Source organism: Cryptomeria japonica, chromosome 5 (assembly GCF_030272615.1).
Source record: "Cryptomeria japonica chromosome 5, Sugi_1.0, whole genome shotgun sequence".
Lineage (NCBI taxonomy): Eukaryota > Viridiplantae > Streptophyta > Pinopsida > Cupressales > Cupressaceae > Cryptomeria > Cryptomeria japonica.
Genome location: NC_081409.1, coordinates 658,423,357 through 658,425,302, shown reverse-complemented (window position 1 = coordinate 658,425,302; position 1,946 = coordinate 658,423,357). Strand labels below are relative to the sequence as shown.

The 1,946-nt window shown below is 34.6% G+C and overlaps 1 protein-coding gene across 1 annotated transcript; it reads left to right on the top strand.

Annotated features, from left to right (window-relative positions):
• Window positions 1-1,085: 1,085 nt before the first annotated feature.
• On the top strand, window positions 1,086-1,415 carry LOC131037257 (probable phospholipase A2 homolog 2). The gene has a single exon (XM_057969326.1). The coding sequence runs from the start codon at window positions 1,086-1,088 to the stop codon at window positions 1,413-1,415; it is 330 nt and encodes a 109-aa protein (XP_057825309.1).
• The last annotated feature ends 531 nt before the right edge of the window (window positions 1,416-1,946 follow it).

The following is a 1,946-nucleotide window of genomic DNA, read 5'->3' as shown; positions in this document are numbered from 1 at the left end:
AGTTTTGATTTCAAAATTTTCACGATATAATCAAATGTCTATTAGAATGTTGAATAGACAATGCCTTTAACTACGTCTTAAATATTTCACTCTAATTGCTATTTTGTCAATATTGGTCGCTTTCTTAAAATAAATCAATGTTTTATTGAAAGTTTTTAGATTTCAAAGTTCCATCTAGAATGTTGAATAGACAATACCGTCAAACATATAGTGGGTATTTCACTCTAATTTCTATTTTTTTTGTTGACGTTGATGACAGTAGTGTTCTAGAAACAAATCAATGTTTCACGAAGGTCGAACACCATTGGAAGTTTTGATATCAAAGTTTTCACGATACGATCAAATACACCATCTAGAATGTTGAATAGACAATACCGTCAAATTCGTCGTGGCTATTTCACTCTAATTTCTATTTTGTCGGCGTTGATGACAGTCGTATTCTTGAAACAAATGAATATTTCACTAAGGTCGAACATCATTGGATGTTTTGATTTCAAAGTTTTCACGATAATCGCGACTTTTATTTTTCTATCCAATTTCATGGTCATGCCCAGAACGTAAAAGCTACGATTCCAACTTTGACATATAATTTGCTGTTACGATTATAAAAACAAACAACAAAATAATATAATCTGGTAGCTCAAGAAATTGATATTAATGGCGGCAGCACTCAGAGCACAGTTTTGGCCCATGCTATTGTTAATTGTGCTTGTGTCTCCATGTTGCGATGCCTTCACATGGGTTCTCTCTTCTTTCTCGCCCATTTATCATATTCTTTAATAAATATTAAAACTGGCGTGTTTCGATATAACCTGACACAGATGTGCTTGTTTGATTGGTGTGGATGTAGGGGAAATGCAGTACCACATGCAAATCCAAGTTCTGCAGAGGTGTTGATTCATATGTTTATTTGGTGTCACATTTTTGTGCAATCTTTTCTTTTTTATTTTTTTTAGTCATTTTGAATTCTTTAATATCTTCATGATGAATCATAAAATGTGATCCGAAACATTGATGCAAAAACACTTATACAATTAAAAACACGATTACATAAAACTCTCACTGATTTACTGCTTTTGTTTGTAATGACAGTAGCACCACTCTTGAGATATGGGAAATACTGTGGAATATTTTACACTGGATGTCCAGGGGAAGATCCATGTGATGGGCTTGACAAGTGCTGTATGACTCACGATCACTGTATCAGCAACTCAAACTACGTCAACGTGACATGCAATCAGGCTCTGCTGGACTGTGTTGAAGCTTACAAAAATTCTGGAGATGGGCAGTTCCCAGGCAATAGATGCGACATAGGAGATGTGGAGAAGACCATTCATATTGCCATTAAAGCTGGTGTTTGGATTGGAGATGGTATTGGAGATGGGCCTGCTGTTTCTCCCTCTGATCTTCCCTAGTCCTCCACTTCCACACCAAGTTATAAACCCTAATATAAAAGCTTTCCAACAGTAGTGGAACCACTAATTTATGATAAAGTTATTGAAGATTGTAGTAATGATAATGATTCTCAAAAGGTTGAAAGTAGAGGGTAAGTGCTTATTTACTATAGCTAGGTGGACATTAATTTCGATTCGAGATTGAATGACCCTTCTTGTTTTCTTTCTTCATGTGCCTAGAAAAGAAGCTTAAATCTAGTTAACTTGTGCACTATGAAGCAAAATCTTTTGGAGGAATGGGCTTTAAACCACCTAGTGACTTTGGGTGGGTTGTTTGAAAGATTTTTTGGCTTTTGCAAATCTTTTTCTTTTTTTCTCGTAGTTGTCCCTTTTATTTATGCAATTCTTATTGCTTATTCTCTCATTTTGTACAAGAGTCTAGGCCCTTTCAAAATCTTTTCTTACCTTATCAAAAACATATTCAATAGTTTGATATATACTATGTATGGATTTGTTTTCCAGACCTTCATCTATCTAATACACTTATCTTTT

Excerpts from the sequence above, each read along its gene's own strand:
- LOC131037257 (XM_057969326.1), top strand. The coding sequence starts at position 1,086 with ATGACAGTAGCACCACTCTTGAGATATGGGAAATACTGTGGAATATTT.